Genomic DNA, 26,221 nt, shown 5'->3' with positions numbered 1-26,221 from the left:
TTTAAGAATATGGAAGTCAATCAACCCAAAATATGAAAATGGATGACTAGGTGACATTTCCCTTTTATTGATTAGCCACAGTGGAAGGTCTCATATGAAGGCTCTGGTATGGTTACACTTCACTTCATGTATACACATGATATATGATGAAGCAGAAACCTTGTTTCCTATCTAGGGCTTAAAGATGCAATCAGTAATTCTTTTCATGTGAAACTTCCTAAATAAACACAGGTAAAACAGCATAGCAAATCTGAATAGGAGGCTTTTTTAAGTATTTTACCAAATACTTTTCTTTTTTAAAAAGGAAAAAAGTGATCTTTCTTCCTACAGGAAGAGTGGACCAGTGGCCAACTGAGCAAGTTCTCTCTATTGTCTATGCATAGTCTTGTGAGAGCCTGAGCTGAACCTCAGAAAAATGGCAAGCCTGAGACTAAACCTGCTATGAATAATAGATTTACAAATCCTGAAGACTGGAGTTAAGATGAATGGTTCCTTATCAGAGTGGGACCAAGGAAAATTATGGATGAGGAACTCTGAAAGGAACTGGTTTCATATAATGACAAGCAATCAAAACCCTCAAAGTATTTCACTGGACATTTCTAAAGAATCTTTTTAGTTTTGAGTGTCTGACTGCAATGCTGAAGCATCTGTCATAGAGGAAGTTAATGCACAAATCAAGAATGATTATCAACAGTGATTCCTAATGAGAACATGCCATACAGCACAGGGAGCTCTACTTAATGCAGTGTGGTGACCTGAATGGGAATGAAGTCCACAAGGGAGGGGATATGTATATGTGTGGCTGATTCACTTTGCTGTACAGTAGAAACTAACACAACATTGTAAAGCAACTATATATATGCCAACAAAAATTAACTTAAAAAAATAGTGATTCCTAACCAGGCAATATTCTTTGGCACCAAGAAGCACTGTTACTCAAACATAAAGAAGTAGGGGTGGGGGCTTCCCTGGTGGTGAAATGGTTAAGAGTCCGCCTTAACTGCTGGGGACCCTGGTTCGATCCCTGGTCTGGGAAGATCCCACATGCCATGGGGCAACTAAGCCTGTGTGCCACAACTACTGAAGCCTGAGTGCCTAGAACCTGTGCTGCAAAACAAGAGAAGCCACTGCAACGCAAAGCCCGTGCACCACAATGCAGAGTAGCCTCTGATCTCTGCAACTAGAGAGAGCCTATGCACGGCAATGAAAACTCAGAATGGCCAAAAATAACTAAATAAATAAAAATTTGAAAAACACACACAAAAAAGAAGTAGAGGTGGAAGAAGATTCAAACCCTTAGTTGTCCCACCTGGAGCAGCCTGCACCCTAGCTCCTTCACCTGGATGTAACAATGGGGAGAGTCCCCAGTGGAGAGAGTTGAATGATGGCTTATTTCACTCAGACAAATATCAAACCTAGTCAAGGTACATTAAATAATAGAGAGATGTAGGGATTTTATTTATTGACCATCTTAGACACCACAGTATTCCTTAAAAAAAAACAAAACGAAGCCAGGTATCCCTTCCTAAAATGCCTCCAGAGAAAACGACAGAAAATTAGTTTTAAAAAACATGGAATACTTTAGCCAGAAGAGACCTAAAGATGGTTTCTTTGAAAAATTAAATATTTCATTCATTTATTCAACAAATATTTCCTGAGCACTTACTATGTGTTAGATACTGTTCCAGAAACTAGGGATGCATTAGTGAATAAGGCAGCAGTCCCGAACCTTTTCGGGCGGAAGGAACCATTACATGGAAGACAATTTTTCCATGGAATGGGGAGGCGGGGGGATGGTTTCAGGATGATTCAAGTGCATTATATTTATTGTGCACTTTAATGCCACTGCTGATCTGACAGGAGGTACTGGTCCATGGCTCGTAGGTTGGGGATGCCTGAATACAGCTTCTACCCTCATGTAGCTTATATTACACTGGGAAAGAAAGGTAAGAAATATATATACGTATGTAGGACATCAGTAGTGATAAATTTGATGAAGAAATACAGGGTGATGAAACAGAATAAACTGAAATAGAAGACTTTTTTAAATTAGGTAGTTATAAAAGACTCAGTGAACTGAGGCAGCCAGCCAGGTGAAGGTCTAGGGGTTGGTGGCTCGGGCTTGCTGGGCAGAGAGAAGGGTGAAGGCCCACAGTGCTCCAGATGGGTGTGTTCAGTCAGTACCAATGGAGGGGAGTTAGCTGTGAAGCAAGGGTGGGAGATAAACTGGGAGAGCCAGATCACAAAGGGCCTTTTCATCAGGGGGTGGAGTTTCCATTCCATTCCACATGTGGCATGAAGCCACTGCAGGATTTTGAACAGGGAAACACTGAATTAATTCCAAATAACATAGGTACATACTCTGCTCTTAAGGAGGTGGAATCTAACTCCCTGTTCCTTAAGTGAGGCCTGTCCACAGTGACTTCCTTCCAAAGAGGACAGTGTGGAAAGGGGAAAAAAGAGGAATTTTATGTCAGAGAAACCTGACAAACGCTTCCTCAGCCAAGTGATCAAGGTTAACATCAACAGAGATAAGTGACGCGGATACTATACAAGTAAGATGTGAAGTGAGGAAAGTGGCACTTACCTCTTCATCCCCAAAACCCACAATCCCAGTCTAATCATGAGAAAAATAGACAAGTCCCAGTTAAAGGGCATTCCTCAAAACTGTCCAGGTCATCAAAAACAAGGAAAGTCAGTAATAAGCTATAATGGAAAATAATCCTGTGTATCATATATAAATATAGTTGAATCACTTTGCTCTATACCTGAAACTAATACAATATTGCAAATCAACTATGTTTCAATAAAACAAACAAAAAACAATAAGAAAAGTCAGAGAAAGGGTCAGATCAGAGGAGCCTAAGGAGAGATGACAGCTAAATGAAATGTGGTATCTTGGATGGAGCCCCAGAAAAGAAAAAAGACATTAGGCAAAAACTAACAAAATCTGAATAAAGCACATTGTTGTTATTTGGTCGCTAAGTCATGTTTGATTCTTTTGCGATCTCAGGGTCTGGAGCCTGCCGAGCTCCTCTGTCCCAGGTAAGAATACTGAAGTGGGTTGCCATTTCTTTCTCCAAGAAATCTTCCCAACCCAGGGAGAGAACCCAGGTCTCCTGCACTGCAGGTGGCATGGACTTTAGTTAATAATCATACACTGACATGCTGCAGCAAACGTGCTATACTAAAGTAAGATGTTACTAATATGGGAAAAGAAACTTGGGTTATATGGAAACTCTTTGAACTAGCTTCAGAAATTTTCTATAAATCTGAAACTGTTCTGTAATGAAGTTTATTACAAACAAACAAACCCTACTTTGGCTACCAACTGGAGGATTTACTTTGTGCAATGTTAGGAATCCTAGGGTCAGTTACTTACTCGCCATGTAAACTTTGAGCTAGTTTATTTTCCTATATACCTTTATTCTCTTGTTTGTAAAATCAGAATATTTATGGAAAAAGATCCCTTCCTCTGTTACCCTAGTATTCTCTTAGACTTCCCTGGTGGCTCAGACCATGAAGAATCAGCCTGCTATGCGGGAGCCCTAGGTTTGATCCCTGCGTCAGGAAGATCCTCTGGAGAAGAGAATGGCTACCCACTCCAGTATTCTCTCAGGTTTAGGTAATCTTACAGAGCTCCATCATCTTTAATGAGATGGAGACACAGCTGAAAAATACAGGATAAGGAACAAAACCTCACTGAGCAAAACTGTGCAAATTGGAAAAGACACTGATGCTGGGAAAGACTGGAGGCAAAAGGAGAAGAGGGTGGGAGAGGATGAGATGGTTGGATGGCATCACCAACTCAAAGAGTTTGAGCAAACTCCTGGAGATAGAGAAGGATAGGGAAGGATGGCGTGCTGCAGCCCATGGGGTTGCAAAGAGTCAAACACGACTGAACGACTGAACAACAAAAACCATTAAACCAAGGAAAGCCAACATAGTCAGCAAACTGTCAACTGCTGGGATGCACTTCTGGAGCCTCCTAAAAAGAGACTGGAAGTTTCCTGTCTGGATGAACTTGGTAGAATGAGTTTTACAGAGATATGCCTGATATCAGTTAGACTTCACTGCATCCCAGCGCAGCCCTCCCATCACCTCAGCCTTGCCTAGACTAACTGGAGGGCTATGGATTATTAATTTCCCTCTCTCAAAAATCCAGTAATGTTTTTTAGGGCAGTGGTTCCTAAGGTAACTATAAATCAAAAGACTGAAAGTTTTCTTTTTGCTTTTTAAATGAAAATCAATAGACCCTGCTAAACCCATTGATTCTGCATTCAGTGATCTGAGGCAAGGCCAAGAATCTCTATACTTTTTAAGTGCTGCACACAAGATTATAATATGTAGCTAGGTTTGACAATGACGATTTTGTAGGGGTTTAAAGTCATCACATGTGTGCCAAACACACATGAAAATACCATTATCTTTAATTCTAAGAAGCCATAAGGATATATCTGGAATAGTGTATGGGTGGGGCAGCTGACATGATGATGAGGCTGTGAAGTCTGGGACTGGGCTCTGTGAAAAAAAATCTCAAAAATGTGTAAATTAGATAGCACGACAATGGATAATGGTTTCCTTTTCCTTTCACTTTTCTTCCAAGTTGTCCATAGTGAGTTTTTAATTTTCTCATAAAGAAACTTTACAAATAAACAAAAAACCATCTGACTACATCATACGCTAGTCATGTTTGTGATGAAATTTTAAGATTTGCCAGACATTGTATTTCTGCTTTAAAAAGGAGTTTAGGCGCTTTAGGAAAACAAATTTGCTCTCTTGGTTCATCTAAGCAATCTACAAATTCTCTGTTTGGGATCAGTCTCTGTTTGGAAGAGGTTTCGGTGGCCATGTCTGCCACCTGGGGAGATGTGAGGGTCTGATGTTGGAGGACTTCATAGGGTGTAATGCCGGCTGCTAAAGTGATTTAATGGTCTTTCTTTGTGAAGTGTTTTGGAAAAAAAAAAAAAAAAATCAATACAAAGCCTATCTGGCAGGCTATAAATAAATTCTTTTGAGCACTACACCCACTTTATGCAAAGCACTTGTATCAGTGAGAGATTAGTAGATTAGAAGTCGTCTGTTTAATAGAAATCTAGTTAAGAAGACTCCACCCTGAGAGACCCAATATTTATAAGATAACTACACTTAGGAAAATAAACTGAAGATAAAAGGGGCCATATCAGAATTTAGTCTCAAGACCATTCTAACAAGGATCATTGTCACATGAATAAGAGAATTGGCATCAGAAACTATCAGGTGTAAACAGATTTATCTTGTTTGCAGTAAAGGAGTACTAGGATCTCCTTTTCAGGGTCAAATGGCTTTGGAGCTTTTATTTACAAAATTTAAAAAGTACTAAAGTCAGCAAGACTGTATAATGGTATTAAGTATACTTAATTTTAAAACTCCAACCACAACACTACTCCATCTCAAAAAAATTAATATTATTTGTAAATTTTAATTTCTAAAATAATAAATATTTGTGACTGACTGGTTTGACTAATCAAATAAAACTAGTCTTTTCCCAAGACTTTTCCCTCCCATTCGGTTCCATTTCCCTAATCTTTAGAGTTGGAATGTTAGAGTCAGATGTATGACTTATCAGATTCTCAAGGAAAAGATTTTGAAGTCTAAACAAACCCAAAGGAATAAATTACATTTTGAGAGAGAAACAAAGCAAAACTCTCTATTGGCAGCTTTCGTAACTATTTCCCTAGGAAGGAGCAAACATAAATTAGTATACAATACACTGTGGAGTATTGTCCTGTAAGATCTTGGCCTGCCTGTCCAGTTTAATATCACTCCAGAACTCCAGGACAATATTGGACCCAATGGTTTGTGATTCCTGTAACCCCTCTAAGAAATCTTAGATAGTCTTGCTGACTGTTAAAATGCCTTTTCTGCACCTATTGAAGTATTATAATTTTCTTCTTTAAATCGCTAATATGGTGAATGACACTGGCTGATTTTCATGTGTTAAATAAATTTGCATTCCTAGGATAAATCTCACTTGATCATGGAATATTATCCTTTCTATATATTGCTGGATTCAATTTGCTAATATTTTCTTAAGGATTTTTGCATCTATGCATATGACAGAACTTGGCTTGTAATGGCCTTGTATTGTTTTAGATTCAAGTTATGGTGACCTGATAAAATGACTTGGAAAGTATTCCTTCTTTTTCTATTTTCTGAAAGTTTGTGCCAGATTGTTATTATTTCTTCCTTAAACATATGATAGTATTCAACAGTTAAGACATTTGGGCTTGGAGTTTTTGAAGTCAACTATGAATTCAATTTAACAGATGTATGACTATTTAGATTTTCTATTTATTATGTCAATTATGTAAATTTGTATCTTTCAAGAAATTTGTCACCTAGTCATCAAGTTTATTCATAATATCAAAGATATTCATAATATTCTTGCCATCCTTATAATGTTTATAGGCTCTGTAGTGATGTCCTTTCTTTCACTCCTAATATTGGTAATTTGCATTTTCTTTCTTCCCTTTCTATGTATTTTTTAAACTGATGTACTGTTGATTTATAATATTGTGTTAGTCTCAGGTATATAGTATAATGATTCAGGGTTTTTGCAGGTTATATTCCATTAAGGTTATTACAAGATAATAGGTATAATTCTTTGTGTTATATGGTAAATCTTTGTTGCTTATTTATTTTATGTATAGTAGTTTGCTAATTCCATATCCAAAACTTGTCCCTCCTAACCCTTTGGTAACCACAAGTTTGTTTTCTATGTCTGTGAGTCTGTCCCCATTTTGTTTTTTAACTATCTACTGGGTTGCACCAAGTCAGTGGTGGGCATGTGGGATCTTTGCTGTGGCATGCTGGATCTTTAGCTGCAGCATAGAGGATCTAGTTCCCTGACCGGGAATCGAACCCAGGCCCTCTGCACTGGGAGCATGGAGTCTTAGCCATTGGATCACCAGGGAAGTCCCAAGTCTGAATCTGTTTTGCATATACACTTACTTGTATTATTTTTTAGATTCCACATTTAAGTGATATTGTATAGAATTCGCTTTTCTCTGACATTTCACTAAGCATAATATTCTCTAGGTCCACCCATGTTGCTGCAAATGGCAATATTTCATTCTTTTGTATGGCTGAGTAATACTCCAGCTTGTGTGTGTGAATCACATCTTAATTCAATCATCTGTTGATGGGTAGTCAGGTTGTTTTCATGTCTTGCCTATTGTAAATACTGCTGCTATGAACACTGGGGTACATGTATCTTTTTGAATTAGTGTTTTCATCATTTTCCAGATATACACCCAGGAGTGGAATTGCTGGATCACATGGTAGTTCTATTTTTAGTTTTTAAGGAACCTCCATACTGTTTTTCATAGTCTTCACCAATTTACATTCCCACCAACAGTGTATAAAGGTTCTCTTTTTTCCACATCCTTTTCCCTTTCTGTTTGATCAGGATTTCTAGGGGCTTATTAATTTTATCAATCTTTTTAAAGAACCAAATTTTGGTTCTTTGATTTTCTTTTACTGATTGATTTTTAAAAGTGGTTATTATAGATAAAATTAAAGACCACTGCAATCCCTTCCTTAAACCTGTTTCCCGCCTCCTGTCTCTGAGGTATCTACTCTCCAGAGTTTCATGGTTACCATTCCCCTTCCATCTATATATTAAAATAATGTAAATTTCTGCTACTCTCCTGTAATCCTCTACTTACTTACCATGTTTCCTGCCTCTGCAGCCAGCCGGGCAGCATAGCGGGCTATAAGCCGGTGCTCCTCGTCCAGTCGGCTAGGACTGTCCAGGACACTGCCAAGGAGATAAAAATTCAACAGGTATCTATTAAACAACCCCTACTCTTGCTTCTCTCTCAGAAAGAACAGATGGGAGAAATGTTTATGGAAAAGAATGGTAACAAAAGAAATGGGGACCTGAATCATAGATACTAATGGTCTTCTGAGACCAAAGGGATTTAGAGAAATGACAAGGCCATGCATAACATCTCTTTTGGGCAGTATATCCCTGTTGCTCCTACACCTTCAAAGGGGACACTTCTGTTTGAATGCAAAGGCTGAAAAAAAGGGCATCTATAAAGCCTAGGGAGCTATTTCCAATCAATTGTTTAAAGAAAACCTCATGCATTTAGATATAGGTCTTGAATTCAAAAAGACCAAGAGAAAACTAAAGCATCACGAAAAACAGAGGGCTGGGGAAGTACTCTTAACATTGGCTGAGCAAAACTGAGGAAGCTAAGCTAGGGCAGGCTTACAATATGATAAAGTGGGGGAAGATTCCATGGTATCAAACATTCCCCTCCAATGTTCTTTCTCTTCTTTTACCATGCTTGTTCTATAACTGTAGCCCCAACTTGAGTGAATTAATTTAGTCTGTTACTCTTAACAAGAGTTCCAGCATTCTAAAAATTTTAAATTCCATTAAGGTAGGCTACCCACGCCTGTATTCTTGGGACTTCCCTTGTGGCTCAGCTGGTAGAGAATCTGCCTGTAATGTAGGAAACCTGGGTTCAATCCCTGGGTTGGGAAGATCCCCTGGAGAAGGGAAAGGCTACCTATTCCAGTATTCTGGCCTGGAGAATTCCATGGACTGTATAGTCCACAGGGTCACAAAGAGTCGGACACGACTGAGAGACTTTCACTCTCATTTTGCACTAAGGTAGTGCCACCACCTCAGTGCCACTGCTGCTGCTGCTGCTAAGTCGCTTCAGTCGTGTCCGACTCTGTGCGACCCCATAGACAGCAGCCCACCGGGCTCTGCCATCCCTGGGATTCTCCAGGCAAGAACACTGGAGTGGGTTGCCATTTCTTTCTCCACTGCGTGAAAGTGAAAAGTGAAAGTGAAGTCGCTCAGTCGCGACCGACTCGTGGGGACCCCATGGACTGTAGCCCACCAGGCTCCTCCATCCATGGGATTTTCTAGGCAAGAGTACTGGAGTGGCTTGCCATTGCCTTCTCCACTACCTTGGATAAAAGGATTCTTGAGCAGGAGGCTAGTTCTGTGTATATGTTCTGCTCATATAGAACCTTCTGCTGATTATGGTTGACATCTTTAATTTAGGGTGTGATGTCAACTGCTACTTATCCATATAAGGCACTTCTAGATTAACCAGCACTGTGGCTATATAATTCTACTTTGTTTCAGTTCTGACAGAAGCTTTAAGACAACAATAATGATGATGACTATCTGATGAGAGATGACTGTCATGGTTTGTTTCTACTTTGGCTCCAGGTTCCTGGAGTTCCAAACCCCTGAGTGCAATTTAACAGTATGACAAAATATGAAATATGAAAAAAATTTAAAGACCTTTTTATAATTACTGAAGAGAATCTGGGAAGGATGGAGGTAAATCAATAGAGATCTGGACTTTTCATATACAAAGTCAACTATATTTTTCTTAGATTTTTTTTTTTTTTACCATCCTGTATTTCTATCTCTGTGACTAACTCTTTAAGCTTCCCTTGGTCTTTCCTCTAGGATGAATTTTTTTTTTAAGGTGCTGCCACTGTCAATGTCATGGCCTTCTGCCCATGACACTTCCCAACACTATATAATTTTAGGTGTGCAAGCGTCAGGCTCTAGCATATATTAATATAATCATTTCTCAAAAGATGATCTTGCAATAACAACATGCTACCAATGGTTGGCTTTAATACTTTAGGGATAGGGCCCCAAGGTCAGGGCTGAATTATAGTACTTATGCCTATGTTTGTCTGAAACAAGAGGACTCTCTTTATCTTTTAAATAACAACAAAATAAACATTTACCAAAACAAGTAGATACTGTTATGGAGGGAACAGCAGCCTAAGAAGTGGGACTTACAGCGGCTGTCCTCTGTGACACAATAGGTTCCTCTTTGCAAAAGAGGTCCTCCTTCTCTATCACATTCCCTCTCCTAGGAGGGTTGATTTGACCTGTCATTCCTACCTGAGTGTGGAAGACATGGTCGCTTTAACTGGCCATGCTTTCCAGCCAGAAACTAGAACTTTCTGTTGATGACAGGTTTTAAGGTCAATGAAAACTACAAGGGAAATTAAAAAGGTTTCTTATTCTTCTACTTCAGCTGATTTTAAATCTCAATATTCAGAATTATCAATAGTTAGCCTGGAAATTTCTGTACAAAGCTCAGTTCCTTCAACTATGAATCAAGAAGAGATGCAGTACTCACCCAATCCTCATGTTCTTCCAGGGCTCCTGGCCATCAATTCTCGCTCAGGGAGCCTCATCTCTAAGCCATGAGACTTGAGGGTCTCAGCTAAACCTAGCATACATCTTCCTGGGCTGAAATATCAGGTAGCAGTGTCTGTCAAATATTCTGCTGCTGTATTCACCATGGAAACTTTTAATCACTCAGACAACTGCCCTTACTGATACTAAATAAGTTGTCCTGCCAGGGTGAGACAAGTCTCTTCCCAGAGATCAAGGGACTGGGACAGAGTGCTCAGAAATCATCTCCCTATGATACAATGCACAATTTGTAGGCCTTCCCCTCCACAGAATAAGCTTATTAATTATAGCTGGGAGATAGGAGAACCCTATAATCTAATGCTTTAGAGACAGGTAAATGCTTGAAAGTAATAAACACCATTTGGTCATACTGGGAAAACTATGCAAAGTGCTGTAAAGTATAATACTTAAAACAGTCCTTTTCAATTATACATATTTTAAAATTGATTATTAATTTATTTTTCTGTTATCACGGGGAATAAGCGCTTCCTGTGGAGCCAAGGCATGTTAAGGGCAAAGCTATGATCAAAATTTAAGTCTCTAGCTTCTCCCATGTGTTTAAGTTTATAAATTAGTTTTCTCTCTCAGAGTAAGAATCTCAGGCTATTTGGCACAGAGATTCTTCTCTGCTGCTATATAAAGGGGAGGGATGGCTTTAGATCATTTAAACTTTACCTGCCATTCTCCTTGCAGAATGGTGGCAAGGGTGGGCATGGAATGGACAGGTGACTTTGGGTCTACCCGAATGCAATGGCATTTTGTCTGCTAGTAACTCTTTTAGAGGGTTAACTTTGCTAGAGTTAGTGGTTATCAGATGTTTTTCCACCATAACCCTCTGAGGGATCAGACATATTCCCATATCAACAGTAGTTTCTAGTTAATTATAATACATATAATTATTATAATATGAGGAGGTATATATGGTTTGGTAAAAGTCTCTCAGGTGACAATGACTCAATACCACTGTTGAAAATTACTGGTTTAAATCAACAATGATAAGATTCTGGGGGAATGGATGATGATGCAACACATAAAGATGTAACAAGGTGATGGTGTCAAAGCCTCCACGTTAGACAAGGTGTGCTGATCAACCCCAGACTTTGAACATGGATCGAAAGATTCCATTATTTAGGCAAGAATGAATAGGAAGAGGTTGTATCAAATACCTCTGTGAATACACGGCTTTGGGACTGCACATCTCTGAGGTTTACACCCTTTTAAGTGTAGTCTGAAGGAAGGAAGGGCACTTCACTTTAAAGAAGAATTTCTGACTCTGTGTTTAGGTAAGTGCCCAGGCTTGGCAAGGCTCCTTCTCTTTTAGAAGCTAATGCTTTAGCAATTATTTAAACCCTGCCAAACATAGCTGGTAGCTTCTCAAGAAAAACCCCACATGCAGAGTATTTTCCAGCTGGCAGCCCCGGGTAACAGAGCTCTCCCTCCCTCCGATCAGCCCCTGGCCACCCGCCTACTGCTGCTCTCCCACTGACCGTGCACAGTGCTGCAGACGGGCCACATAGGAAGCTATCAGCGCATGCTCGTCAGCCAAGTGACTGGGTATATCCTGGCTATACTGTAACCTAGGAACAACGGAGGCAAAGACAGCAAGCGTGACACGAACACAAACAGAGCGAGAAAAGAACATGGATTAAAATGGGCAAACGTCAAAGAAAAAAAGAACAAAAAAAAATCATGATAAGGAAAACAATGAAAAACCACAAGGCATAACGGAATATGGTGTTAGACCATAGGGAATACATCTCATTAATCCCTTCAACAAAAGCAACCCCTTTGAAAACTGCTTTGGTGGGCGGGCTGCTACTACAGCCCGTGAGAAGGAGAAACTAATGTGGGGGCCACCGAGGAGCCTTACCCACCAGGCTTGCCCAGGTTCTGGGCTCTGTGATGGATACATCTTGTAGGGAATGCCCTCTGGCAGGAAAACTGAGGCAGAGTGGGTCCATTTAATCACTGAGTGGCCCCTTAATGCTCCTATGGCTTCTGTCTACCTGTCAGAGTTTTCAGTTACTTCATGTTACCAATTAAACCTTTTTATTTCTACAAGGATACTGCCTTTAGCATCATTCTATTTCTCCCATGAAACTGATACTTATACAAAACTTGTTAGAATTGTATTTAATTGACAATGTTGCATACAATCTGAGTGAGGCTTTCTCTTACAGATATTGGAAAGTCCTTAAGCACATGATTTTCTTTTTTTTTTTTTAACTTTTCACTAGAGAAGTATTAAAATATGCACAAAATAGAAAAAGTTATTTAATGACTACCATTTGACATGGCAACTCACTCCAGTATTCTTGCCTGGAAAATCCGTGGACAGAGAAGCCTGGCAGGCTACCGTCCACAGGGTTGCAAAGAGTTGGACGCAACTAAGTGACTGAGCACGCACACTTCATGGACCCATCACTAAAGTTCAACAAAGATCAACATCATCAACTTATTTAATTTATTCTTCCTTTTTCCAACATTTTGTGCAGGAGGGCGTGGCTAGACAATTTATTATTTCGCCTGCAAATACTTGAGTCTGTACATCAGAGAAAAAATTTATACAACCTCGACACCATTATCACATATGAAAAAATTAACAAAAATTCTTGAATATCTTAGTCCATCTGAAAATTTAAATCCTAAAAAATATCCTTTTACAGTTAAAGTCAAGATTTAAACAAGGTCCACACTTTGCATTTGGTTGATGTTTTTTGTTTTTGTTTTTTATGTTGGGATTTGATTATATGTTTCTGTTCTTAATCTGTAACAGTTCTTCCTTTTCCCTGTTTCTTCCCCATCATCTACTTATGAAGAAAACAGGTTACCTTGCTGTATATCCTACATTTTGGAGGCATCATTAAACTTGTTTCTCTAGCCCCTGTGGGGTCAGATCTAGATGCTGGACTAAAGTTTTTGCTTTTGTTTTGTTATTGAGACAGGGCTAGACCCCATCATATATAATATGATGTACTTATAAATCAAACAGGAGGTACGTAATGGAATGGAATGGAAATACCAATCAGTGGATTCAGATACTATTGGTTACATCTCTCTATTACAAACATGCCCATCAACTTTTCACCTAATAATTTTAGCATTTAAAATGATTCCTGCCTAGATACATTATTTCATGAGGGGTTACAAAAGGTTGACTTTCTAGTTTTATCATCTTTTGTACGTTTAATTCATTTCTTCTATTTGCTTACTGTGAAATACTGCTCATTCAGGACAGGTAAAACAAATGATTAATATTTCTTATTTAACAGCAACAACAGAAAAATGAGCTAGTGCCTTAGGAGGGTTTTTGTTTGTCTTAATATCATTATAAACTCATAGATTTTTGTGTATCTGATGTGCTTCAATCCGTTACAATGGTATTCAAATCGTCCTAACTTTGGCCAGCGGGAACCCCAGGAAGCAGGCTTCACTAGAGCTTATTAGCTTCCCTGTTTGTACAGTAAGATGCCTCAGTCTCATCTTGTATATGTCCTGCTCCACACTTAGAATCAAACTTTCTTCCAAGGGTCTCAGGTCCCTTTTACTGAGAAAGAGCATTCAGAAGCCACAGTCAGGGTACTAGAGTGCTCACTGTTGTTGGGTTGTCACCACTTCTAGGTTTTTCAGTGGATAAAGCTAGGAAATTTCTATATTTTAGAGAGAATAAAACTCAGTTCTTTCACCACTTTCAGATATCATTCTATTTTCTAACTTGCATTATTTTCATTGAGAACTCATTGGAAAATTTTACCCTTGTTCCCATATGTAACATGTCTTTTTTTTCGCTAGCTGCTTTTAATGTCTTCTCTTTATCACTGCGTTTTTTTTTTTTCTTTTTTTGCAATTTGATTGTGATGTGTGTTGCTATGTTTTTCTCTGTGTTCATTCTGCTTAGTTTGTTGATCATCTTGTATCTGTGTGTTTGTAGTTTTCATTAAATATGTAAAAATTTATTCAGAAATTTGGAAAAAATTATTTCCATGAATAATTATTTTCCTCCCCTTCTGTTACACTGTTGGACATTGTCCCAAAGGTCACTGAGGCTCTGTTTTTCAAATGTTTTTCTCTCTGCTTCATTTTAGATAGTTTGTATTGCTTTGTCTTTAAGTTCAGTGAACTTTCATTTTGTAATTTCTGACCTACTGTTAAGTCCATTCACTGAATTTTTCAGTATAATCCCTTTCAACCCTGTAAGCTCTATTTTTTTTTATTTTAAAGGTTTTAACGGAAGTAGACTATACATGCAAAAATTTCCAATCACATTTATACTAGGTTCTTTTTTATTTCTCACATTTTCTCCACATTATGTTGATATTTTCTTTTATAAATATATTTGTAAAATATTTACTACTTGGCTGCACCAGGTCTTAGTTCTGGCACTCAGGATCTTTACTCTCCACTGTAGCATATGGGACCTTTAGACGAAGCATGGAGGATCTTTTTTTTTTTTTCCCTCAGTTGTGGCATGTGGGATCTAGTTCCTTGACCAGGGATGGAACCCTGGCACCCTGCACTGGGAGCATGGAGTCTTAACCACTGCACAACCACGGAAGTCCCTCTTTCATACTTTTGATACTTATCATGGATGCTTCAAAGCCCACGTCTGCTAGCTGCATCACATGGGTTATTTCTGGCTCTGTTATGTTGACTAATTGTCTCCTGGTTACATGTCATACTTTCCTGCCTCTTCCTATGTCTTCTAATTTTCCACTGAATGGTGCAAATGCGGAGTATTATGTTGCTGAATGTCTGGATTTTGTTGTCTTCCTCTTAAGAATGGCAGTCAATTTCCTTGTGAACAGCTTGATCCTTTTGAGGCTTATGTTGAAGCTTCATTAGTGCAGATCTAGAGTAACTTTATTTAGGGCTAATTTGACCCGCTCCTAAGATGTGGTCCTTCTGGGGTCTTTACTGAGTGCCTCAAGCATTCAATCTTGTCTCTTTACTTTGGTTGGTTAGAACTCAAACTATATATGTTGGTTAGAACTCAACAGTATGAGCTCAGGCAGTTGTTCCACTTTCAAATCCCCAGGGGTTGTTCTCTCTCAGATCATGTGAAATCTCATTACATGCAAATACAGCTTAGTTTTCAGCTGAAGACTCAAGGGATCTCTCTTAAGATTTATGGAGCTCTTTCTCTGCACATGTATTCCTCTCTGGTGTTTTGCTCAGCAAATTTTGCTCCCCAACTCCAATCTCTACTTTCTCATTCAAGACCACCTTGCTCTGCTTATATCCTGCACTGGTGTTTGGCAAATGCATTCCTGCAGAAAGTCTGGGCAATCATGGGGCTATCTCACTTGTTTTCCATCTCAGGAATCAGTCCTATGCTACTTACTGTCTAATTCCTGAAAACTGTTGTTTTTACATTCAGACCAGTTTTCCAGTGGTTTATAGTGAGAGAGCTAATCTGATACCAGTTAGTTCACCATGACCAGAGTGGAGGTTCTTTCTGTAGTAACTTATTTTTATCATATCTTTGTAAAGTATCACTTCACTTCAAACTAGAATTCAAAACAAAGCTGGGTCTTTATGGCAGACAGATTGAGAAGTAGGTTATATAATCCTGCATACAAGGACAAAAGCTTTAGCTTTTACTCTGAAATTAGAATTTACTGGAAAGTTTTGAGCAGAAGTGAGGTGTAACTTGTATTTTAATAGGATCATTTGCTACAGGAAGGATAAAGTGCCAGAGAGCAAGGGGAAGAAGCAGTCAATTAGAAGGCATCTTGACATTCCAGATGAGAGACAAGAGTGGCTAGGAAATAGTAGCTGTAGAAGTGATAATAAATAACAAGATATTAGATAGACTTTGACAGTGATTTTGGATAGATTTAATAACCTGACAGTTTAGATGGGAGAAAAATTAACGATTCTGACCAAGCAACTAAGAAAATGGGACTGCCATTCACAGAGATGGGGAAGAATATGGGAGAAGCAGATTTGGTGGGAGAAGATATAGAACTGAGTTTAAAATATGCTAGTTATGAAATATATATTAAATACCCAAGTGAAGGTATTGATTAGGAGGAAGACGTGTGAGGGAAAAGGTGAAAGTTCAAGGAAAAAGTCTCCGTCAGAAAAAGAAGTTTTATAGTAACCTGTATGCAGATTTTATCGAAAGTCATGAGTATGGATGGGATCACCTACAGTGAGTTGAGTACAGACAGAAAACAGAAGTGGTCCCTCTGGTATGCTAACATTTACAGGTCAAAGAGGTATGGAAAAATCAGCAAAGGAGGCAGAGAAGGAATAGGAGAAAAGCCAGAAAGCATAGTATCTGCAGGCAAGCGCAGAAAGTGTTTCAAGTACAAGGGAGCAATCATCTACATCAAATGTCACTGACAGGTCAAGCCCGGAAGTCCTGAGAATTCATCACTGGATTTAGCATGTAGGAAGTCTCTGGTCTCCTTGACAAAAGTAGTTTTGGCAGAGTAACGGGCATGAAAATCTGACCATGATGTGTTCCAAAGGAAATGGCAGAACAGAAACTGGAGACGTTTACTCTAGAAGCAACAGTCCATTAAACTCCATTTTAGTGTGATACGAAGACTGCTGTTCAGAACTAGTGTTGTTTGCCAGATAATTAGGGATCTAAGCCAAAATGAAAAGCATAACAGTAGCTGCTTATGGCAAATGAAGAATTTAAATGCCCATGAATCTTTTGACAATTTTGTTTGGGGCAGACTCTTGAGAGTCTCTTGGACGGCAAGGAGATCAAAACAGTCAATCCTAAAGGAAATCAACCTTGAATATTTATTGGAAGGACTGATGCTAAAGCTGAAGCTCCAATACTTTGGCCACCTGATATGAAGAGCCAACTCATTGGAAAAGACCCTGATGCTGGGAAAGACTGAAGGCAGAAGGAGAAGGGAATGACAGAGTTTGAGATGGTTAGATGGCATCACCGACTCAATAGACATGAATTTGAGCAAACTCCAGGAGATAGTGGAGAACAGAGGAGCCTGGCGTGCTGCAATCAATAGAGTTGCAAAGAGTCAGACAGGACTTAGCAACTGAACAACAATGGGTGTTATGTCATTCTACTCACATTCAAAAATGTACCTGTTTTTCAGATTTACTTTTTGATACACATTGCAGCACATTCAATGCATACATGCATTGAATGTGCTGCAATGTGTATATGCAACATATATACAATCCCAACTTACAAACAGATTTTGCTTTAGAACTCTGTTTTTCTAAAACAAAGTCAATCCTTTGGAATATTTTGGAATCCTATAACAAATAAAATAATGAAAATAACTGTTCTATTTCTAAGCTATCAAAAGTTAATTCAATCCATAAAAGTAGGTGATTTGCATGCCTGAGTACACAATAGTTTGAATGGCACTTCTGATGGAGATCGGGCATGTGAGTCAATGTTTGGAGCATTGACTAGAGTCAGCACTGTGCCAGGACAGGACATGAGCAAAACCCAGACGTGGATTTTTCTACTTGACTGTTAACATCAAGAGAGCAATAGTCAAGTAGAAAAGAGATGATCACACAAATAAGGAAAACTCCAAGTGTAATGAGTATTATGATGATAAGGACACTGTTCTCCTATGAGAGGAAGTAATAGTAGAATTTTACCCAATTAGGGAGACCAGCAAAGACAAGGGTGATTAAAATGAACCAAAGTTAAAAAGAGAAGTGACCATGAGATGAATACATTTCTCCCCAGGTACCTAGAGAGTTCTTTCCCTCATAAGGCATCTCCCAGCTCTAAACCAACGGTAATAATGAGCATAGTTGGGGACAGAAGGTCCTGATGGGACTGCAGGGTCAAAGGCAGCATTTCTAAAAACACATTTCCCCAGACTTCTTCCTTTAGAACCCTCAAGCTTCTACTGAATCAAATTACCTGGGAACGAGGCCTGGGAATATGCATTTGAAACAAGCTTCCAGGGCTCCAGCTGCACACTGCAGTATGAGAATGGCTCTCCAAGACAACAGAGGCTTGGGATCCTAGGTGACAGTCTCATAGCTCCAGCAGAATCTCCAGTGTTAGCAAGAGAGGGCGCCTTTGGCCCAGGTTAAGAACACACCCATGGGCACAGGTAGCAAGGGGAAGGGATCTGATGGTGGGTGGGGGGTGGTGAGGGGGTGGGTGGCTGGGATGAAGGGTAAGCAGGGGTGGGACAAGGTCAGAGACACTACAAGCAAGCATGCTAGAGCCAGTGCGCACGCCTGGTAGCAGAATTATTTACTAAGTAAAAGGCAGCAGAGCATAGCAACCGAGAACTCGGGCACAGGAGTCAGGCAGTCTTGGGTTTAATCCAAACTCTGATACTTGTTAGCCATGTGAGCTTGGACATTAACCTCTCCATGTCTTAGTCTTCTCATTTGTAAAATCATAATAATACAAAATCTACCTCATGAAATATTTACTTTAGAGAGTGTTGGGAGGATTAAATACCATAACATAGCAGTTACTATCAACAAAGTACTGTGACCCATCAGAGACTTTTACAGATCTTCTGTTTGTTCTTAGAACAATCTTCCATAAAAGGCATTACCTGTAATCTTCTCAACTTCGTACTCCAGCCCTGACCTCTCCCCAGAGCTCCAGAATCATGTAACTTTGATGCCCGTTCAGCATCTGCCCTTGCCTGCCTAACAGGCATCTCAAGCCCAACATGTTCAAAATACAGCTCAATTCTCCACACGTTCCTTGTTCGCCTGCCACTCCCCCCAACTGGCTGGTTTAATAAACAGCATTCTCATTCACCCAGTCAACAAGCCCCAAAGCTGAGAAGTCTTCTTAATTTCTCTTTTCCTCATGTTCCCCATCTAATCTCTTAACCAGGTCCTGCCGGCTCTACTTTCAGAACAGATCCCCACACCAGCCACTCTTGCCACGCCCACTGCTGCCATACTCTCGTCTGGAAGTCCTCCCCCAGGGCCACTTGGTCTACTCCAAGAGCCTTGTGACTGTTTTCTTTTCTTCCACTCTAGTTCTCTACAGTCGAGTCTCCACACTGCAGAGATTTTTTTAGTAACCAATCAGTTTGGGGAGGTGATGAAAATGTTCTCAAATCTATCGTGGTAATGGTTTTACAACTCTGTGAATATACTAAAAACCACTAAATGGTATGTGTTAAATGGACGAGTTGTATAATATATGACTTAACAATCATCTGTTTAAAAAATAAATCAGCAATTCTGAAACTGCTATGCACACTATCAGCCACCGACCAAATATGTAAGCGGATGGTGACTGATGGGAGTCAGGTTTCTCACTGATAAAGAGTGGAAGTTACAGCTAACCAAGAGGGGCCAGCAGGAGTGGCACTGCATCAGAACCTGATATTCCAGTATAATCCATGTCCTTTATCTCTCAGCCCTCAGTGAAACAAGCAGGCAGTGCTGTACGATGCTATGTGCTTGAAATGACTGATGAAGAAACCCCTTTCCTAGCAGAAATGCTGATCAAGGGGCAAGCAGCAGCAAGATTTGAGAAAAGGAGTAAGTTTCTGGATCAAGCCTGGTGGATTTTTGCCTTCAAGGAGCTTAGGGTCTTGAAAAGCATGAAACAAATGGCTAATAACAATTCTATGATGTGTACAAGATGCTACAGATCATAGAAGATGAACACTTCATCTAGCTTTAGGGTACTAGGGAAGGTTTCCTGGAGGTGGTGAAGCTAAGTTGAGAAGGCAGAATTAGATGACAAAGAGAAGGAAATAACAGGAAAAAGGATGGGAGGCACCAAGGCAGAGCAGCATATGCGCCAACCTGCTTGGGGAACTGTGAGTGATTAAGTAACTCAGAGTAAATGCCAAGTAGAAACCATGGAATAGGTACGGCTGCAGAGGATGGCAAGGGTCAGCTCAGAAATGAAGAATGTGCCTTGCATCTTGCAGAACTGCACTGCCACTAGCCACCTGTGGCTGTTTAAATTCAAATTAATTTAAGTAAAATTAAAAATTCACTGTGTTGCATCAGTCATATTTCAAGTGTACAGTACCCACACATGACTAATGGCTACCAGACGGGTTAGCACAGAACATTTCCATGCTTTTGGACAGCAATGTAGAAGGGAAGAGCCACTGAAGATTTTTATCCAGGAGCATAACATACTCAGACCTGTACTTCAGAAAAATCCCTTTGGTCGCAAAAATGAGATTGGATTGGTGGGGAGCAGACTAGAGTTTTCCTAATGAGATCCAGAAAAAAGGTAAGACTTTATACTACAGCACTGATTTGTTTTAAATGTCTGCTTATTAAAAGAAATTGAAACATTTTAATAGTTTGATGGGGATGAAAAACCAAGTCCATCTAAGCCAGACCAGCACAGAAATTTGAGCATCGCTATAGGAGTTTCCGTCGTGTGTGCAAGCTCATGGAGCATCTTAATAGCATCTTATTAGAAAGCAATGTGCTGCACCTAGTCAGCTTCTTAGCAGCAGGGACAGTCAAGAGGTATCCAAGGCAACAGCCTCCAAAGCATATGTAAAAATGTGTGTGTGTGTGACAGAGAGAGAGAGAGAGAGACTGACTGTGTATATGTTCTACTGGCCATTTGTCAGATCTCAAGAATTCATGCAATGGTCTGGTTCCCTGACGTCCCCCAGGCTCCTCTAACTCACATAACCTTGCTAACTTCCTCCCAAAATCTTCCTTCTGTGTTTTGACCAAAGGTACCTAACTCAAGCCAGAAAGAAAACCAACCACTCCCTTCCCCAGCACCCCCACATTCAAAATGTAGCAAGTCCGTCTTCAAGCCCAAGATCCCTCAAGCATCTCAATCGAAATGTGGGGACACTCAACTCACGATTTCTCCCCCTAGACCTGCTCCTTCTTCCCCTCTGCTCTGCTGACGGTCCATCATGGATGCAATTCTTGCTCACATTCTGGATCTCAAGCCTCAGTCCAATGAGAGGAGGAAACTATTCACATCAAAGTTTGGAAGTATGGAGTTGGAAATACTCAAGCTTTTAATCTGTACTAACCTGAGTTAGAACTGCTGAAGGGTTTACCTTAAATGCTTGAATGGAAATGGAATTTAATCCCAACCCAGAAGCCACTGAAAACTGGCAGGCTGCCCAGGCCATCAGACAGACTCTGGAAATGTGCCAACTCTGCAGTTCCATAAGATTATGTGTTAATTTTCAATTACTATGCTTTTCTGTCTTTCAAGGAAAAAAAAAAAAAAATTGGAGAAAAAATAATTCCTGAGTTGCCTTGGAGAGGTTGTCACAAAGAATTCATACAAGGTAGCTGTTTCAGGGCGCTGCCGAAAACCTCATTAGTTTTTGCTTTCCACCAAACTCTATTTTTCTCATTTCACAGAAAGAGAGAATCAGTGGCCCGAGTCCACACATGCACAGTGTCTGCCTTGACCAATTTCATTTTGTCTCTCTTCTCAGTTTCCCCACATCTCTTTTGTTTTCAGTCTGAAAAGGCAGCGTTCTGTGGCTTCTGTCACTCCACTGCCTTCTGTAGATAACAAGATAAGCTCTTTATCTTGGCGCCCAGTCAGAAAGCCATTTTAAAACCAGTATAGGACAACTCACCTCTTAACTTGGTCACGTTTCTACAGCTCAGAAGTAGTACTTAAACTGTGGCACCGCCTGGCCTTTAAAACCTGCTTCTCCTTCTTGTGAAGTATGGATTAAAGTAAAAAGGCTCCGATAAAATCTTGCCCTTATTTAAGGTCCCTTGCAACTGGTGACTTACTCAGGATCTGTGGCTCTTGTATTTACCTGTTCACCACTCAAAGTGGGTGTTATGTCCCACGCAATCATCTCCATAAACTGAACAGAATAGCAAGAATTATTTAACCCTTGAGAAAAGGGGGTAAGGGAACAAAGGTCTCCTGAAAGAAATCCATGCATGTGGAGGTGTGATGTAATATGCTTTCACATGTACTTCTTTCAGAAACCACCTGAGAAAGAAGTTTATAGTGACATGTCTCCTCAGCAGCCCCACCTTCTCCAGGGAAGTAGACTCACCCTTGTTTGTGAATTGACCCCTACCCATTCAACCATGTTATTCTAGGTGGGGCCACTCAACAGAAAACACCGGGGTGGGTAACATGACCCAAGATGGATCCAATGTAACTTCCATTGAAAGTTTTCAAACTGGATCCACCTAGAGCAATGAGGTTATGAAATGTGAACACATGGGTCTCCTGGCTTTGTTCCCTGCTTCGTGGAATGATAGTTACATTAGGGAAGAAGGAGCAGATGTGCAGTAGAGAGGAGCGAGGAGGTGATGGGTGGGGGAAACACCTACACCAGTTAGAGTTCCCCTTGCTCTGTCCGCCCAGGGGCCCAGCCACTACCCCCTGCTCTGCCCACAGCCTGGTTACAAAAACAAAAAAATCTTCTTGTTTTCCCTAAGCCAATTCAAACTGAGCTTCTATTATTTGTAGCCAAGAATTATGACTAAAATAGAAACTAATACTGGGAGTGGGGTGTAACGCTGATTGGAACTAGCTGAGTCAAGGAGAAGTGTCAATGGTAGCAAAACTCTCCATCCAGGGAGGGAATACATCAATCTTTGCTACATGGCTACAGAGCAAAGCCACTGGTTAAACTGTAATCTCTGGGATCCTAGGACTTGGATCTTGTGCCCCTCTGGCTGGAGCCCTAGGCACTTTGAGAGGAATAACAGGACGCAGTGGGGCTTTCCTGAAGTCTTTAATATGATGTTCCAAGAGAAAGAGACACGTTGTCTGGAAGCCAGTGGCCTCAGCCCACCAAGGTGAGATGATTAGGACAAGTTGGGTTTTTATGGGGGTTGTATTGTTCCAGAAACCACAGGCATAAATCTCAGCTCTGGCAGGGAAGGGCAGGGGCAGGTGCCCAGTTATGTAGACATTCTGAGGCTGTAAGTGCTTCTTACACAGACTATAAGCCATCATTCTGTATTTCCCCCCACAGAGCCTTCCCATTCCCGGGTGGGCTTTCCTCTGGGTTTCTCAGTTGGCTTAGATTTTAGTTCTCTCCAGTCTGGAAAAATCAGTTACCACTCAGCCATCTGCTTTGCTGCTTCCAAAATGTTCTTGCTATTGTTTCCTCACCCATTTTTCTCTGTTGTTGTGGGCTTCTACTAAAAAAAATAAAAATCTCTTGACTGTCATTTTCATGGTGTTTCAGGAGGAAATGGGCAGATATGGCTTAATATGTCCTATTTCCTGTGACTTTCCTTCCCCACCCCGCTTCTCTAAATTACAATTATCCTATTTTCAGATATCTGCTGTTACAGACTTGTGAGTTGCAGTTGTAGCTGTGAGTTGTAAAGATGTGAGCGTTCTTAAAACTTCTCATTCGGTCCATGGTAGACTAGGTTAATGAATCACAAAAGAGCTGATTCTGATGAATGGACGTGACCCAGATATCCGGGACCCCATGCTGTCTGCAGGAGGTGGATAAGACCTCCGGGAAAGGTGAGTGCGCGCTCGTGTCATATTGCTGCACTGTGTCAGGAAGAAAAGCTCGTGGGGAGGGAAGTGTGTGTGTGTGTGTGTGCGCGCGCACGCACATGTGCACACCTCTGCACACCTCTCTGTGCTGGGCAGCAAAACAGCACTCTGCCAACAACCTCTGGTATTTTTCTATTTACAGGATCTCTGCTGCTCTTGACAGTACAACCTTCTTTAGGGGAAATGCTCCTCCCTCAATTCTCCTGATACAGGTCTGAGAGTTTGGCTCTCTCACACACACACACACACACACACACACGAGGATAGGTGGTAATGCCATTCAGGACAACAAGAATTCTTTCCTGGCGTCTCCTAATCTGAAAGAAGAAAGGCACAACCTCTCGAGTGACAAGGCTGAGGATGTGAGTTGGAAGCCACTGACACCTTGAGCAGTGGCTGTTCTATAGGAGGAGGGAATGAAGACCGCTCTCTGAGAGGAGCCAAGAGATGGAGAAGCCAAGGGTGGACGTCTCGGTGGCAGTTCAGCTTCTGCTCTTCCCTTTCTTCTTTTTGTTGGGCTGTGCTGGTCTTTGTTGCAGTGCATTCCAGAGGCTTCTCCAGCAGCAGTATGAGGGCTACTCTGTTTGCTGTGTGCAGGCTCAGATGCCCCAGGGAATGTGGGATCTTAGTTCCCCGATCAGAGGTCAAATCTGCATCCCCTGCATTAGAAGATGGACCCTCAATCCCCGGACTACCAGGGAAGTCCGTACAAGGTTGTACACAAGACTTTTACAATGTTTTCATCTGGCTTAACTGGGTCTGTGCTTTTTAAAGTTAGATTTTAATACTTGAAGTTAAAAGAGTTAAAACTACTATACCAAACAAATGCACAAAGTCAAAAGTTTCATCCTGGAGGTTTTTGTTGATGTCAAAGTTATATGAAGTGCCCACAGAATTGTAAACATTTTTATGTGTATAAATAATTAAAGGCAAAGCTTTAGAATACATTAAAAATATCAGCATCATTCTTCATATTGGTTTGAATATAAGGTATGACTTAAAATAGTACAATACTGCAGACTGTAATAATGTAATCACATTCTGAACCTTGGGGAAATAGAGGGGCAGAAGCAAGCCTCAGAGGAAATTAACTAGCAGAGGGGCAATTTAAGTCTGTTTTAAAGTTCTGGAAGTTTGTTTGTTTTTAAGTATACTGTTCTGATTCTTTAACAGAAGCACATTTCTAGAAACTACTCAGTCTCAGACAAAGACGAAATTTCTTTTCAACTATAAACATGTCAATATAAGAATATTAGAAGAATATTCGGAGGGCAAATCCCTAGAGGGGAACCTTTCAGGTACATAATTTACAGTTTCTCACATGATTGTCAGCATCTCAGCCCTTTATAAGGTTTTCTTCTGTAAAAAGTAACCATTACATTTGAGATCATCTTTTACGGAGCTAATCAAATATTTTTTTCACCACTGGGGCTGTGACTATTTTTATATGCATGGCCTATCAGAAAGGTAGAAATTGGAACTCTTAATTTTTTCCTGGGGCGTTTTTGATACTGTGTGTGTTCTTGTCTGACTCAGTGATTTATGTCTTATGCTGAGTTCTAAAGAAAACCTCATTCTGGAGAGTAGCCTTATGCCCCCCGAGGATTCTTTGCCCTGGCAGAGGAAGGATCTATGACTGGGATGACGTGTCAGGCTCCTGGCTTTTCTCAGACTCTGGAGACACAGGTCTGACGACATTCAGAGGAGAAAACAAACACGGATGAGTCCTCAAGGAAGTAAACAGGGTACTATCTGAAATTTATATGGGTTAGTAACTGGGGCCAGGAAGAGCCAGATCTATGAGTTATGCAATTGATGTCTGGATGTTATATCATCATTTCATCCTGAATAGAAATGAAATCTCTTAAAGTTCTAAGGACAATATTGCTGGACAGGGGCATCTTGTTCCCATGCAGCCTCTCTAACAACTACTCTTCATGCTAAGTCACAGAGCTCTGCCTTTGCTCCAGTCTCTTAGGGCTTTGGCCTTGCTTGGTCTGCTGGTCAGCCCCTGGAGAGTCTGTGACTACCACCGCTAGCACTGACGAAGCCTACCCAGAAAGAGATGCTAGCTGAACTGCTGACTTTAAAATATTCACCCAGGTTATACAGTATCATCTGAAACAACTTTCAGAAATTGTAAATATTTTGTGACTGACAATGGCAGCTGGCCATTGACTACTGAGCTGGGGCTTTATGCAGCAACATCAAGCTTAAGGTTAGCAGTCCTTCTAGAGAGGAGCTGTGATGATTATTACTCCAACTCCCTTCTTTCAGCCTGCTCAAGCAATGAAATATCATCCAGAAAAATGTACTCCCTCCAACAGACTCTACCAACTACATTCAGCTGTGGGTTCTTAAATGCACAGTTCCCTTGGTCACCATACACTTAGGGCCCTCAGGGAGTCAGATGACAAAACTAGTAAGTGAAGAGAACTCAGGTGAAGTGAAGTCCTTATAAACGGCATTGCTAAAACATAAGGCCTGGACTTCCCTGCTAGCTAAAATGGTAAAGGATCTGCCTGTAATATAGGAGACCTGGGTTTGAT

General features: G+C 40.5%; 1 protein-coding gene and 1 long non-coding RNA gene across 8 annotated transcripts in view; one reads left to right on the top strand and one right to left on the bottom strand.

Annotated features, from left to right (window-relative positions):
- DTNB (dystrobrevin beta) overlaps positions 1-26,221 on the bottom strand; it is a 243,928-nt gene that overhangs the window by 47,761 nt on the left and 169,946 nt on the right. For 6 of the 7 annotated variants that reach the window (XM_055540744.1, XM_055540746.1, XM_055540748.1 and 3 more), the window contains 2 exons: positions 11,722-11,811; positions 7,714-7,801 (listed from right to left, as the gene is read on the bottom strand). In XM_055540744.1, coding sequence (XP_055396719.1) covers positions 7,714-7,801; positions 11,722-11,811 — 178 coding nt within the window. Of the gene's footprint in view, positions 1-7,713; positions 7,802-11,721; positions 11,812-24,288; positions 24,332-26,221 lie in introns of those variants that run through there. The other variant, XM_055540752.1, reaches the window with a different exon arrangement.
- Positions 7,755-23,931, top strand: LOC129623385 (uncharacterized). Its single transcript, XR_008700503.1, has 4 exons — positions 7,755-7,827; positions 22,805-22,951; positions 23,440-23,636; positions 23,815-23,931. It is a non-coding gene; the product is annotated as an uncharacterized LOC129623385 (long non-coding RNA).

This window comes from Bubalus kerabau, chromosome 11 (assembly GCF_029407905.1).
Source record: "Bubalus kerabau isolate K-KA32 ecotype Philippines breed swamp buffalo chromosome 11, PCC_UOA_SB_1v2, whole genome shotgun sequence".
NCBI lineage: Eukaryota > Metazoa > Chordata > Mammalia > Artiodactyla > Bovidae > Bubalus > Bubalus kerabau.
The sequence above is the reverse complement of the archived record's forward strand: the minus strand, read 5'-3'. Positions and strand labels throughout refer to the sequence as shown.